Source organism: Amphiprion ocellaris, chromosome 1, assembly GCF_022539595.1.
Source record: "Amphiprion ocellaris isolate individual 3 ecotype Okinawa chromosome 1, ASM2253959v1, whole genome shotgun sequence".
In the NCBI taxonomy this organism is placed as follows: Eukaryota; Metazoa; Chordata; class Actinopteri; family Pomacentridae; genus Amphiprion; species Amphiprion ocellaris.
This window is the reverse complement of record NC_072766.1, coordinates 28,575,092-28,588,003: the sequence shown is the minus strand read 5'-3', so window position 1 is coordinate 28,588,003 and position 12,912 is coordinate 28,575,092. Positions and strand designations below refer to the sequence as shown.

The 12,912-nt window shown below is 42.2% G+C and overlaps 1 protein-coding gene across 2 annotated transcripts in view; it reads left to right on the top strand.

Moving 5' to 3' along the window:
- Positions 1–1,045: 1,045 nt before the first annotated feature.
- The window catches only part of adamts18 (ADAM metallopeptidase with thrombospondin type 1 motif, 18), a 102,455-nt gene continuing 90,588 nt past the window's right edge, over positions 1,046–12,912 (top strand). The window contains exons 1-3 of one of the 2 annotated variants that reach the window (XM_055012342.1): positions 1,046–1,385; positions 1,623–1,704; positions 2,314–2,627. In XM_055012342.1, the coding sequence (XP_054868317.1) occupies positions 1,284–1,385; positions 1,623–1,704; positions 2,314–2,627 (498 nt within the window). In that variant the 5' untranslated portion in view covers positions 1,046–1,283. The remainder of the gene's footprint in view (positions 1,386–1,622; positions 1,705–2,313; positions 2,628–12,912) is intronic. The other variant, XM_023265998.3, reaches the window with a different exon arrangement.

Genomic DNA, 12,912 nt, shown 5'->3' with positions numbered 1-12,912 from the left:
CACAACACACGCCTGTACTCGTTTTTTATTAAAGGTTTCAGTCGTCGGAAATGATACAACAACAGAGCAGCCTTGGCGGAGTAATGCGCTCTCCGAGTGCTTTTCTTGTTTTTAAATGCTGAAGCATGGCTTGCACTAAGCTAGAATAGAAACTTTCTACTTCCCATTGATTTATATATTCCTATATTCTGTTCAGCTCTATTAATTGCATGCTTTTTTCCTTGATGTATATTTTCTTAACCCTTACATGCACGAGTGATTGGACCCTACACTATTCCTTAAGTGAGTCAAAAATGACTTGTATAAAAATAAATTTGTTTTTATGACATTTTTGTCATTTTTGTTTTGTTAAGAAAAATAATCCTTCTTGTGGGGACAAAACATAAAATCCCCACAAGAAGGATTTCATGTTTGAAATATGTTTATTTTTCACTTTATAACAGATTTTGAACATTTTGATAACTGAAAAAGAAAAATATTACACAGAACAGCAATAGAAGAGTGTCAGCATCCATTTTCTTTTCCTCCAGCTGTTGCTGCTCTCCATCCCTCCAAGTTTGTGCACTGCATCACCTCTTGTATGATATTATCAGTGATAAAGAGCTTGGGGTAGTAATACAAATATCACAATTTCTTTAAAAGAATAAAGGGGAACTTAAAAATTTAAATGGAATCATATCAAAAACTTGTTTTTTGAGGAACAGGTGGAATATGAAATGATAAAAACTTTTCATTACAAAGATTTTGCAAGAAAACGACCTCACCAAGTATTTTTTGACCCACGTATGCATCTCTAAGGGTTAAACAAGGACAAAAATAAAAAAAAAAAAAAAAAATTAAAATTAAGAAAAGTTGTCTCCTCTGAATTTTGTAAGCAGAAATCTCCGAGCGGACCGTGAACGCAGCAGCAGTCCTGCCGTTGCCAAAGCAGAACGTCTTTTTCTTCTCTTTCATCTCCGCGTGGTAAATGATGCTGCGAGCTGATTGGCTGCCGGCCGCTGACTTGTGTCGATCCTGCAGGGCGCCTCGCTGAGCGCTCAGTCAGCGCTCCTCCCGGTGATCCCGTTGCCCGCCACTCCTCCTCACACACTCACACACACTCGTGAGTGCGCGTCGCGTCAGTGCGCCGCTCCAACCTGCAGACTTCACCTGAACCAGCAGAGCGAGGGAACAGAACCGCCAAACAATGCACTGCTATTGCATTATGTGCTGCCGCAGGTTATTACTACTTTTGCGCTCTTTGAGGAGGTAACAGGGGAGGTGTCAGCTTGCATGCCATCACCATGGATTGCCTTTTTCTTCTGATATGGACTTTACCCATCCCGCTGGTCGGCTGCAGCTCAGTCAAGCTGCTCTCCACCCTGTTGTCCTGGAATATCATCAAGGCATGTTAATGAGAAATACGTACACTTTTCAACACATGCACCTGTAGTTTGGGACAAAAACTGACATGCATTTGTCTCTTTTTAGCATCATTGATGTCTGCACTGTTGTTGTCATTGTGATGAAAAGTGATTCCAAATTAAACTCATGTGCTGCTCGTTTCACTTATCACCTTTTTCAGGCTTCCACTTCTTGTAACCTGTTGCTACCTGTCCATTTTTTTCCTTGTATTTTTGTAGACACTGCACATGTACTGCTCTCATGCCTCCAACACCATTTCGGCGAGCTACTCTTCTAGCAGCAGTCATGGATTAAATCATGGTGAGTACTTGTCTTTTGACATTTATGGATGTTGCTTCCAGCTGGCAGCGTCCCATGTTTGTAGAGAGAATAGGAATATGGGTTCAGATGGGTTCAGTTACTGGATCAGTGGTTCCCAAACAGAAAATATTGAATGAAACAATTAGGAATATTACAAGTTCATTGTCAAATGGAGTGACATGTCTCTTGTTTATGTGGGTAAAATTGTTAGGGCGTCTTTATAATGTGCTGTCACTGCTGCAGTTGATGTGAAGACTTGAGCAGCGAGTGCAGCGCTTATTCAAGGATTTCCTCTTGGCTGCTGGGTCCTGTAGAAACTATGGGGATGATTTAGATCCTTTGATTTACTGAGGGTGAATTGGAGGTGAGAGGACCACCAGTTTAGGTGCTGAACATACAGAAAGTCAGACACCTTTGAATTTAAAAAAGAGGCAACAATAAAAGCCTGTGTAGCTTAAATGTCTCCACGGTTAAAACCAAGAGCTAAATGCGGATCACACTCCTCAGCCCAAAAATTTTATGTAAAATGTTGGAAATTGCTTACAGAAGCCGGATGTTAGAAAGTCTCCACACTGGAACTTTCTGATGTGACCTTTCCGTCCTCCTCAGACTATGTGTTTGTAACCCCGGTGGAGGTGGACTCTGAGGGAACATACCTGACCCATAATGTGACCAGCCAGAGGCACCGCAGCAGGAGGTCTCTGTCTCCTTCCCTGCACTACCGGCTCTCTGCCTTTGGGCAGGACATGCACCTGGACCTGCGTCCATCCTCTGTAGTTGGCCCAGGCTTCACCGTGCAGACCATCAGTTCAGAGGGCATTGCCATGGTGATGGATGATGCAGGGTTTCACAACTGCCTGTATCAGGGATTTATCCGTAACCATTCGTCCTCCTCAGCAGCCATATCGACCTGCTCCGGACTGGTAAGTGTCTGTCAGTAACTTCAGGCAGAGCATTTTGTGTTTGACTGAAACTGATTACATGGGTATCACCTTAAGTGGATTACATGGTTTCTGCATGGTTTGTGAAAGTTTACCATCTCTTGGGCTGACAAAATTGCTTCCAAACCGTTTCAGATTAGCTCAAAATCCCAACAGGAATAATAGTTTTGACAGTTTAGTGGACATGTTGTGTTGTGTGTTAAATGTTCCTTGTTCCCCACCCCCCTCTTCCCCCATCCCTCCCCCTCTCTACCCCTCTACCCTTCTACCCCTCTACCTCTACCCCTCTACCTCTTCTGTCCCTCTCAACCTGCCGGCCAGCAGGTAGATGGGTTCCCCCACATAAAGAGCCGGGTTCTGCTCGAGGTTTTTTCCCTGTTAAAAGGGTGTTTTCCTTGCCACTGTCACCTTAGGGCTTGCTCTGGGGGTCAGACTTATGGGTTCTGTAAAGCATCTTGAGACAATTTGACTGTAATTGGCGCTATATAAATAAAATTGAATTGAACTGAATGTTGGAACAAAAGCCTGTCACACAGCAGATATTATACTCCACCCCTACCTCAGCTTTATGTCCCCTGATGACCCAACTGTTTTGATGTATCGTTGTCTGCACAGTTCAGTCCGTGGTAATATTATGGGCGAACTGGAACATGAAATCATTACCCATGAGCATAAGCATCGGTTTCTGGTGCTTTGTCTGACACTTCTTGGAACATGGGAGGAGAGGAAACAAGAGAATGAAAAGATGAAAGGGGGAGCTCAGAAGAGGAGAAAAATGTTACACTGCTGACAGACCAGCACATAAAGAAAGACTAATTCACTTTCACCGTTTATTAAAGAGCCTGCACACATGAAGTTAAGAAGTGATCTGGAGTCCTATTCCTCTGTTCACACCACCACTAACTGAATGACTGATAGTGCCCATGTTAACTTCCTTTTCTCACAAATACGTCCTAGGGGTTGATCACTGCTAAATCCAGTTTTCCTCAGCCACCATACCTACTAGTGTACCGTGTAAATTAATACTGAAATTATTATAAAATGAAGTTCAACATTTTGGGTTTAGCTTTGCTAGTCATGGCTTGTACATCAGTTCCTGATTCTGCCATGTGTTGCTCCTTTGGCTCACATCCAAACAAACATCTTATCTTTCCAAATGAACATTGGGCATTTGTAAGCTCAGGTAAAAACCCACCTAAGCCAAATTTAGGCTTGTAAGGACTGCTTTTGAAAGCTATCTAACGTAGGTAGCAGAAAGGTTAGAATTGGCTTCCCTCATTAAAGTATTCCTCCGTTGATTGATTTAACCCCTTAAAACCCATCTTTGTGTGTCAAAATTCAGAAAATGATCCCTTCCCGTCTTAAATGGAGTACATGTAACTTTATAACATTGCTTCATCTAGAACTATGAATCTATTTGTAAATCTATTACATCCCCACCTCTATATGCACCCAGCCCTCTCTGCTCACTGTTGCTGGAGCACACCGGCTCACCAGTGACTCAGCTCAGAAGAAATCCTGGAAATCTGAATCTTTGATTTGGAAATTTCTATCAGTATTCTGCAGTTTCACAGTGGAGATGTTTGACGATGGCTTGAACTGCTTGTTTTGCTCATGATATACACTACCATTCAAAGTTTAGGGTCACCGAGGCAATTTCATGTTGTCCATGAAAATCCACATTTTTATTCATGAGCTAACATAATTGCACAAGGGTTTTCTAATCATCAGTTAGCCTTTCAACATGATTAGCTAACACAACGTACCATTAGAACATAGGAGTGATGGTTGCTGGAAATGTTCCTCTGTACCCCTATGGAGATATTCCATTTAAAATCTGCCATTTCCAGCTAGAATAGTCATTTACCACATTAACAATGTCTTGACTGTATATCTGATTCATTTAATGTTATCTTCAATAAAAAAATGCTTTTCTTTCAAAAATAAGGACATTTCTAAGTGACCCCAAACTTTTGAATGGTAGTGTATTTTCCAACATGTCAAGAAAAAACATATGGACATGTTCACAAGGTAAAAAAAACTAAATTTTTACTTGAGGTGTCTTTCAAAGTTGGAAGCAGGAGGAACAGGTAACCTTCCAAAGTCTAAAAAACTCACCAGCACCTTTAAGACAACAAATGTCATACATCTTCCCCTTCTTTCATCACAGAATTAGATGTTTTAAGTCCATGCTCAGATACTGATTTGATTGATTTGCACCAACTCTTTGCATTAAAGACAAAGATATCCTTCTGTAAACCACAAAGACTGTAATTACAAGACCATCTACATTCATTTGTGGTTTATGAGGTGTCTGGACCCACCAGAACTCACACATTTCTTGACACATCCCACCCCAGCCTGGATCACATGGACACGTTACACGTCCATAAAAGCCATGCATCCATTCATCCTCCAGCCTCTGTATCTCAACCTCTTACCTCCTCCTCCCTGCTCTTTTGTCCCCTGTTTGCCCTGCCTCTACATCTCCTCTTGTTCGCAGCAATTAAAGCCAGGGTGAAGTTTGAGCTGCCTGGCTGGCACTGCTAATCTTTGTATTGTCCCTTTCATTAAGCTAGTTCCCATTCACAATAAAACACCACTGACCCGTTCTCTTAAAAGCGCTGCGAGGACACAATGTGATTGGGTCATGATTGCATTTGAATTGGCCAGTATGAACGCTTTGATCTATTTTTTACTCCTACTGAGCATTTGCAAGTTATTTTTCTCTCCTCCCTCTATAAAGAGCGACTCCAGGGCCATCGATAACTGGATCTGCTCTCTCTGTGTCCTGTTTTTATATCTCCAGCAGATAAGCAACATTTTTACAAAAATGAATGAATGGTGAAATAAGATAATAAGCCCATCCAAAGGGCTTTTCATTCCACTGTCTGTCTCCTAGTGCATCAGTCTCTGTGTGTCAGATTGTTGCACGTCTTAAGAAAACAAAAGCATGAAACTTGCTTTTCATTGAGCCCTCTGGCCAGAATATTTGTATCAAGTTCAAATGAGGTACTAGCCATTCAAGCCTGCACGATGCACTGATGGGCAAGAGATTACGGTGGGATTAAATACAACGCTGGAGAGGAGAAAGTCTCAAAAAGAAAAGAAGACAAGGACAGCTAGAGAGAGAAGAGCAAGGTGGGCGAAATAATGAATGAGAATAGAGCTGGGCCCGGCTGGGAGCACAGCGCTGGAGAGAGAAAGCAGTGTACAAGAGTAATGCCAATTTATTGTCTGGCATTGAAGCTAACAGGGAGGCTGGATGTTCTCTTTATAGAGAGCCGGAGAGATGGACTCTTTTTATGTCAAAGAGCTTTGGAGAAGAAATGGGGGGGGGGAACAGAGCTTCCTAGTTCTTCTCGTCATTGTCTCCTTTCAGCAGAACAGCGAAGAAAGAGGAAAATAGGAAAGAGAAAGTGTCTTAAATGGGGTTTCTGGATCTGACCCTGCTTTTTAATACCAGCAGAGGTGTCAGCTGCAGCTACTGCATCAAATCAAGGCTGATTCTTTTTAAACAGATGGAAGTGGGATTCAGCTGTTTTAATGTAATGAAGACGGGGCGAGATGGTATTAAGAGCAGAGCAGGATGCATAGATGACTGGTAAAGTGGGATTTTCTAATGTAAATCCCTATTAATTGAACATGGTGCTGTTTGCTGGTTTTTAATTACTGCCTCTGTGTTCTGAGCAAGCACCATGTAAGTGTTTTTGATTGAAATTAAGTTGTCCGCATTGCTTTTGCATGAGAGATGAAAGGATGCCATTTCAGATGTAATGCTCTCTGATTTGTAAGAGGAATGGATGGGGGGTGGAGGGTCTTCTCGCTTTATTCTTTTGAGGGTTTCTCATGTGAGGTCGCTGTGCTGCTTGACCCCAATCCTCCCTGCTCGGGTGCATGGGGGTTGGTGGGTGTCAACCTGAACTCTCACAGGTTTTTTTTTTGTTTTGTTTAGTTTTTTTACTGTGTAGTGCAAGTTCAGAGCTGCTCACCACTTGTGTGAATGCAGAAAACAGAAGTGATTTACGGCTCCCCTCTGTCCTCCCAGCTCCTTAGGAAGGTAGGATTCTTCTTTGTGGGGTATGGGGGCAGATGTGAGTCCTGCACTACCAGGCCTGAGCTAGTCCCTGTGAGCAAAATAGTTACACTACATATGCTCAGATTGTACTCAGCAACGTGACACTTCCTTGCAGCTTCTGAATGAATGAATAGCAAAATACAGTAGACGGACGAATAATAAGGAAATGAATAGAAATAGTGAAATTGCAGCACATTTTAATTAGGTGTTTCTTGTACTTTGTATTAGCTACTGATAATTACTTTCAGGTAATCTGTCAATATTTTTTTGTTACCTTTTCGGCTGCACAATGTAAAAAGAAATGGGAGAATTTTTGAGATCTAAAGATGACCAATTCTTAAAGAAAAACATGTTCAATGTGAATTGTTAAACAAACAGAAGAAGTAAAGCCTAAAATTGGAGAAGCCTAAATGAGAACAGTGTTTGAAAGTGAAAATATATGTGTATATGTGTAAGTATACACTACCGTTCAAAAGCTTGGGGCCACTTAGAAATGTCCTTACTTTTTAAAGAAAACTCTTGTGCAATTATGTGAGCACATGAATAAAAGTGTGAGTTTTCATGGAAAACATGAAATTGTGTGGGTGACAGCAAACCTTTGACCAGTAGTGTATATGTTTGCTTAAAAATAGCAAAAAACTAACCAAGTAAGTAATATTTTTATTCAGATAGCACATTTAAAAGAAAGTTATACTGGATACAGAAATATAACAAGATACATACAAAATAATTACCATAAAAATGTATTTTAAAAAAACTAATTGCAATCCCTTTACAGGAAAAGCAAGACTATAAAGATGGACTTGTAAAATTTTTAAAGCAGTTTACAGACTTGGCTGCTGTTAATAAGGGGGACGGGGCTCTGACACCAAATGCAACCTTGGACACTTGTTGCACCATTTTTGAAGTTGCTCAGAATGACTGCTCTAAACTGCATTATTCATGACTCTGCAGTGTTCATTACTGAAACATTTGATCACTGGATACACCAGGCAGGCTGTGTCAGGCTATGGTTGAGCTGATTGTGACCTTTAGTGGGACCTTTCCCAAGCCCCTCCAGTCCAGGTCAGAGTGAGGTTGTGGTCTCAGGAAACTGATCAGGGGGGTCCAATGTGCAAATGAACGGATCAGTTTTCCTTGTCTTTAGCTTTGTGTAAGTCCTTTGGTTGATACACCAGGTGCAGCGTTATCTGTTGACTTTCAGTGCATAGCAATAGCATCCAGTTGTGAATTAAAGCAGAAGAGACAAATTGTAGATGGCGGAAACTCCTTTTCACCAAGACCTTTCTGAAGTAGAACCATATCTGTAACTTTGTGAAACCACTGATATTCATACCCACTTCACAGAGTGACTGATCAGCTGTGTGTAAATGAGAAAGTGATTGAGAGACTATCTGAAAATGTGTGCTGTGACCTAAGGTTAAACATTTCATGTCAATATTGTTGAAATTGCAGTGTGGACAAGTCCAGTATCCACAGGAGCTGCAATTTTTAGATGAAGGTAAAATGATGATAGCGTACCATTATAAGTTAGGCTGTATAGCGCTACAGAGATGCCTACAAATCATCCAACATACCATTCTCCAGGTATAAGAGAAGATACTTGTTTCTCATAGAAAATTCTATCATTTTTAAATTTTTCCTACTAAGATTGTGACTCATATTGCAATCATAATCTCGGTCAAAATCATTACACTACACAACATGTGCCAGATTTATTGTTTCTTCCTGTGCACAAGCACAAACATGCACAGAACATGCTGCAGTAGTGTTGTGTGGATCGGTCCGAGCCACATTCTTTGTTCCTATTTAAAGAAACAAGGTTGTGCACGCACCCTGGATTATTTTTCAGGAGACAGAACAGATAGCTAATGTACCAAGATATTTACTGCATTTGACAAAAAAAATGTGTTGGCTTAAAATCACCAACTCCCACCTTTAACTTTATGTAATTCTGTAGAGGCACACTTTCTTGTGTGAACTAAAGAGTGTCTCCATTAAGAGGAAATGATTACTTTTGTGAAAATGTGTTAAGCTTCAGAGAAAGTGAGTGAAGGCACAAATTCACACATCACAGACCACATTAAAATTTTAAAACTTTCATTTAGTCTAAATGATCATGAAGCCAGATCTCTCTGATTCAGTGTTATTTGGCTCTGCAGGGGATGTTAATTGACTGATCAAATCAAAGCTTTGAACAGTGATAGTTTGGGAGAAACAATGAGCAAACAATGCACACATTGTTTTTAGTTTCTACACATTTTACAGATTTGTTGTTGTGCAATTCATTGCTCACCAGCTTCCAGTGTCTTCTGCTTTGAGTCAAAAAGTCTCACTTTGCTCTGCTGGAGTAACATTTTGTACTCCTTGTAATAGTGTACATGCTCACTAAGCATTGTAAACTCTTGTATGTGGTGAGATTTTGGTTTGCTTTTAGATGGGACCTCTTGGATGTTTGTTGGCTTGTAATGACCCGGCAACCCCCACGTGCCACAGTTTATAGCTTAAATGTATGTTTGCATACCCGAGTGTGAGAGCAAAAATATTAGAGAAAGTGTCAAAGCAGCCCTCCTCGGGCGCCCAGATAGCTCAGCTGGCTGGACGGGTGACCCACGAACAGGGGCTATGGTCCCCGACGCAGTGGTCATGGGTTCGAATCCAGCTCATGGCTATTCACTGCATGTCATTCCCCAACTCTTCTACCCATGGTTCCTGTCTCTCTCTCACTGTCCTATCCAATCAAGGTAAAAATGGGCAAAAAATAACTTTGAAAAAAAAGCAGCCCTCCTCCAGCCTCCCGTCCAGCCCCCTTCAGCCTTTCAAGCAGCTCAGATCAAACTTACTGTCTAATGGCGGTCGTTGACACGGTGCAGCATGTTGTGGCAACCACTGGTGACTGTTGTAAGAGGAGAGCTCAACCTACGACCTGTGTCTGTCTCCACAAGACGTGGGCCTCCCTGTGGTGTGAAGAAGGCACCTGCTCCTTTCCCAGGCCTTGTTATTGATACTGGATGTACTTTGTAGTTGTAGAAGACATCACAACATGAACATACGAGTGGTTGGGCTTCATTACTTTTCGGGAAGAAGTGACATTGTCTCTTACAAAACTGTCACTGGCATCAGAGCTTTTAAGTTCTTTGGTTGTTGTTTTTTTAATCGAATACGTATTTCAGTTTTAAGTCAGTCCTTCTCCGAAGCTGTTTTATGGGGTTTTCAAATAACATTCTAAAAAGTCAGCATGAACTCCATGTAGAAAATAAAAGTATTTTGCCAAAAGACATACATTTAAGCACTTACTTGCTATGTTTGAACATTTACCATGTGTAGATGTTGTAATCCCATTAGACTACTCATGGTGCTGGGACAGTATATGATTACTCATCTATAGGGCTGGAAATGGAGGCAACATGTGATGCATGTGTTTGTCAGTGTGCTGTAAATCCCTCAGGCTTTTGCAAAGTTAAAATGACAGTTGAATGACCGTTTTCCAGACAGCTCTTGGGCCATTTGTACCTGTCCACTTTCTTTAAAGGCCAACAAATTGGAACGTCTCCCCACTACAATATGCTTCTCTGGCTTGGCCATAATTCAGGTGAATGCGCTGAGCCGCAGAGGAGCTCAGAGCTTTGTGCTATAAGAGGAGAGTGGCCCGGAGCTTTTCCCTGGTGGTCTGGATGCTGACAGTGATGTAGTGCCCGCTGTTAGATGCCAGCAGGAGAGGGGGGTCAGGCTCTCAGCATGGGTGTGAGATGATGCATGTGTGAAAAGACCAAGAAAGAGCAGAAATTGTGTGTGTGCTTGTACGTCCTTTCTAGTCTGTGCAAGGTCTTTCTCACACAAGACTAATGGCCGGTGTTGAAGTGTTCAAGTGGATGCTGCAACTTCTACAAACAGAGCCCATATGTCAAACCTGACCTACTATTGTCACCACTGCTCTACATGAACTGGGGCTGCTGTGAAATTGTCCAGACCTACTGTAGACTTGTATTGCTGGACTGATAAAGAGCAACAAGCAGTTTGATGAATTATCAGATTTGATAACTGTAAGTTTTGGTAGTTTCGTGCAGTTTTATTAGTCTTCAATGGCCAGAACAGAAGTGGGAGACAGAGTTTTAAATAAAGCATAGCACAGGTTGACATCAAAACCCTAACTATCGGTTGTACTAGGCATAGAAACAAGCATAGACCAGGGGCTCCCAAATTCATTACTCAAAGCTCTGTATTTGATTTTTACACAAGGTCAGATGTCTGGAACAATTAACCTTTCAACACGATTAGTGAACACAGTGTACCATTAGAACAAGGGCTGTCAAAATTAACGCGTTAACGCGGATTAATCCATCGACATGATTAATCAGATTAAAAAATTTAGTGCAATTAACGCATCTGCAGCACAAAATGACTCAAAATCCCTGAAACGTCTGTGGCAACGCATTTCGGGTATTTAAAATTTGATGGGTCGCTTCTATTTTACAGGCACAGCTTTTCCAGTGTTTAGAGCATTAGTTTATCAGCTCAGGAAACACACCGACCAATTAGGTGCGAGTTCAGCCATCTCACATGACACTACTCAGCCAATGAATTGGTCTCTCCATTCCAGCCGCTAAACATTGCAGCTGAGAAAACAGGTGAGGGACAGATGAGAGGAGAACGGACAAAAAGATAAACAAAAGCACTCAGAGAGTGCAGTGCTCCACCCAGACTGTTTCCTTCCTCAATTATTTGTGTATTCAGAAATCACACCAACATAGAATCTGGCCATTTAATATAGATCGACCCACAAACTAACTAAATAAATACAAAATTGCCTTGCTTGAGCACAGGCATGTGTTGTGCATGTGTACGTTATGTATTGATACTGAATTGCGTGACCGAAATATGTAACGGGTGGAGTGAATTGTTGCAAGTAATTGAAACAGCTTTCACTTGCTGTCATGGTTATGGCGACGCCGCGCCGGCGGCTATATCTTGCGATGGAAAATCCTTAAAAAATCCGTGGATCCAGACTGTAAGCTGCATCACTGCCAAAATCTAAGGAGGCGGTCCTTGTGTCATTTCTGACCTTCCCTGAAAATTTCATCCAAATCCGTTAGTAATGTTGCAGATGGACAGACAAATTTCCAGACAAACGTATGCCTATCGTCACATTACTCCAATGCGTTCCTTGGTGAAGTAATAAACAAATCGACACCGAGTGGAAAGTCGGCCTGCACATGTTGACTATGTTTGGCTCAACATACAGCTGTCAGCCAGCTTTTCAACTATGAATATAATCCAAACTAAATATGGTTCCAGACTCGCCAATGAACTCCAAATGTTTGAGAACCTCCAAAGATGGAACAGTCGACCGACATACTGTAATATGAACATTCTATGTGTTTAATAAACATTTTAAGTCCATCCATCCGTCCATCCATCCATTTTCTTCCGCTTATCCGGGGCCGGGGGCGGCAGGCAAAGCAGGCCGTTCCAGGCATCCCTCCCCCCAGCAACGCTTTCCAGCTCATCCTGGTGGATCCCAAGGCGTTCCCAGGCCAGACAAGATGAATAATCCCTCCATCGAGTTCTGGGTTTACCCCGGGGTCTCCTCCCAGGCGGACGTGTTCGGAAAACCTCCAAAGGAAGGCATCCGAATCAGATGTCCAAACCACCTCAACTGACTCCTTTTGACACGAAGGAGCAGCGGCTCTACTCCGAGCTCCCTCCGGATGTCTGAGCTTCTCACCTTATCTCTAAGGCTGAGCCCAGCCACCCTATGGAGGAAGCTCATTTCGGCCACTTGTATCCGCAATCTTGTTCTTTCAGTCACTACCCAGAGCTCATGACCATAGGTGAGGGTTGGAATGTAGTAGGACTGGACCTGAATATCCGAATATTCGGTCCCGACGGTGGTATCCGGATATTAATTTTGAGATCCAAATATTCGCCCCTCTACCCCCATCGGATGATGTTGTGCGATCGGTATTCGCCCAATGTGTCCCCCGTTGGAGTTTACTATAGGAACTGATCGTAACAATGCGGACGTAACTATAGGGACCGATCCTAATATTTGCCTCCACACCCCCACCCCCTGTAAGACGTTACGAACCGAGCAGAAAATTCAGCTCCTCCCTCCGTTAGCTCACCGCCTCTGACCTCACGGATCAAACCGAATATTCGGGTCATAGGCATGCAGACTGCTTTTACAAA